At 47.3% G+C, this 2,621-nt stretch overlaps 1 protein-coding gene across 1 annotated transcript in view; it reads left to right on the forward strand.

Annotated features, from left to right (window-relative positions):
- The window catches only part of DCXR (dicarbonyl and L-xylulose reductase), a 3,553-nt gene that overhangs the window by 651 nt on the left and 281 nt on the right, over positions 1-2,621 (forward strand). The window contains 5 exon segments of the mRNA XM_008631182.2: positions 1,226-1,268; positions 1,589-1,688; positions 1,850-1,914; positions 2,003-2,120; positions 2,589-2,620. Coding sequence (XP_008629404.1) covers positions 1,226-1,268; positions 1,589-1,688; positions 1,850-1,914; positions 2,003-2,120; positions 2,589-2,620 — 358 coding nt within the window.

A 2,621-nucleotide genomic window follows, 5' to 3' on the forward strand; every position in this document is an offset into this window, starting at 1 on the left:
AGTGTTCGGCCCCGGCCTCCCAGGCGGCTCCCGCACGTGACCGCAGCTCCACGGGAAGCTCTGGGGCCGAGTATGCCCGCCACGGCGTCCCAAAGCTGTGAACGTCAAAAACGGCGGCAGAGCTTTCCAGAAAAGGGTGTTATTAGAGGGGAAGTAGCTGGAAAGAACAAAGACAGCAGCTGATGCACAGACACCAGACAGGCTGACATGCACACTTTTAGCAGTGCCCCGTGTTGGTCGATTTGTTACTGCGTATGTCCTTTTTCTTTACTGTCTTTTCATTTTTTATAACATCACCTTTCACTCCTTAAACAGCAAAAGGAAACCAAGCACTGGCTCTTACATCCATTTGTAAGTAGCCAGAACCTACAGTGTCACCTCCAGAATGGTGGGCTGCACCCACCATCCCACTGGCACGGGAGGAGAGTGCCTTTGCTGCTCATCAAGCTCAGAGCTTCCAGTCTAGTTCCAGCTTGGTTAAATTGAAAGGTAGTTGTTGCTAAGACAATTCAGAAATAGGGACAACAAAGCCAGGTAAGGAAGCAAAAACCAGTCACGGTGGGAAATTAAATTTGCTAACTACAATAACATGACATCTTTTTTCTCTGAAAAGCTCTGTAGTTTTGTTGTGAGTATGCTTTAGGATACAGGCTATGTTGAGTCCACGTCCTTCTGAGAAACTGGGTCGTGCTGTGTCCCTATGTTGAAAATGGCTGTTGAGAATCTATAATAAAGGTTTGTGACTAGAACATAAAATGTATAGATTCTACTAAGATCAATCAGCAGAAGTGGCAGGCGGAAGCCTGACTAAGGAAGCACAATGTAGCAAACAGAAGAAATGCTGCCTCTATTACAGCAGCTTTGCTGCATAAATCTATGTGAAGGGTTTGCTTGACGTAAGATTCATCTGCCCTGGCTCACACCCAGGGCTCTGTTTAAACTTTGACACAGGAATTCCATTAGGCTGTGTAAGAGCAGAGTCCTGTTCGAAATGTGCCTGATGCCTGCACCTCCCCACACGCTGACAAGCTTGCAGCCAATGGAAAGTGCATTGCATTCACACCTGACCATTCTGGCTCCTCCTACACTTTGCATTTCTGTCCATGTCCTAGACTATCACCAGTGTTTCCAAGAGACCAGCAGCACTAGTCCTTTGCTGCCTCCCAAAACAGTTCTCTGGGCTGGGCTACAACCACTCTGTAACTTAAATTTGATTTATTTGTAGGTCTCTTGATGTGAATTTTGGGGCTGTGCTTCATGTCTCCCAGGTGAGGAAGAACAGTTGCTGCAGCTGCCTCCATGAAAAGCAGTGACTAAATTGTTGTACATAGCAGGGATATGTGTCCACTGTCGGGGCTGAAAGGACTGCAGTCCAAAGTCAACCCGACAGCCTACATGTACAGCCCCTTCACGGGCTCTTGCTTTGACTCTCTTGTAAGCAGGAGGCAGTGAGGACTTGCTTCCTCCAGACGTTTTTGTTCTTTGGTCTACCATACTAGCCCAGTGAGAGTCCTGTGGAGTGAAGTAATGATTTCTCTTTTTAGGATTCTGACATTCCTCTTTTTTTTTCTCTCCTACCCCCTCCCAGATAGTTGCTCGACAGATGATTGCACAGCAGGTGGCAGGGGCTATTGTGAATGTCTCCAGCCAGGCATCAAAGCGTGCACTGAGGGATCATGCTGTTTACTGTAAGTGTGTGCAGCTTTAGCAGTGCCCCTCTCAGTTTTGATCAGCTGAAGACCCATAGTCACCAAGCTGCCCGCTGCCAGTTCTGGGTAGTGGAATACCCGCGTGTTCCAGACCAGGTGCTATGTAGTTAAATACCTCCTGTTCTTCCCTTCTCTTAAAGGTTCCACAAAAAGTGCTTTGGATATGCTGAGCAAAGTAATGGCAATGGAACTGGGACCCCACAAGGTAGGAGTCTGTGAGAAAAAAGTGTGAAAGCTGAACCTGAGCACAACCACAGCAGTTGGGTTAGCTTGTTTGTTCCTCCTGGTCCCAGATTAGGGTGAACACTGTGAACCCCACTGTGGTTATGACTGACATGGGGAGAATTAACTGGAGTGATCCTCAGAAATCTGCTGCCATGATTAATCGGATTCCCCTGGGAAAGTTCGCAGGTCAGTGATGTAGGTCTGCTCCCAGGCTGTGCTCTTGTGTTTTCTCCAAGCCTTCCTTCTCACTGACATCAGAGCCAGAAGTACTTTGCTGATTTTTGGGCCAAGTGACAGCTCTGCTGAGTGCATTTTGGCTGAACTCCTGAAGTATTTGATCAGGACAGGGTGAGAATCAACCCTCCTTCTTGCTTCTACAGCCTCCTCATCTTGGGACAAGTGAAATGAACTTAGCCTATTGCTCATAAACCTGACTGGGTGTTTGCTGTGACCTAAGCATCATTTGATCACAAGGACACTTTGATGTCCAGCTTTCAGCCACACTGTCCTGGACACTTCATCAAGCACAGTTTGAAGGCAGAAACACTTTCCTGCTCTAATTACCTGTAGAGGTCAAAGGCAGACCTTTTTAGGTGCTTGTTTTTCTGGTACAATTTGAGGTGGCCATCAGATGTTCTCTGTGTTTGATTGCAGAGGTGGATGATGTGGTGAACAGCATTCTCTTCC

This window comes from Corvus brachyrhynchos, unplaced genomic scaffold (genome assembly GCF_000691975.1).
Source record: "Corvus brachyrhynchos isolate BGI_N302 unplaced genomic scaffold, ASM69197v1 scaffold340, whole genome shotgun sequence".
In the NCBI taxonomy this organism is placed as follows: Eukaryota; Metazoa; Chordata; class Aves; order Passeriformes; family Corvidae; genus Corvus; species Corvus brachyrhynchos.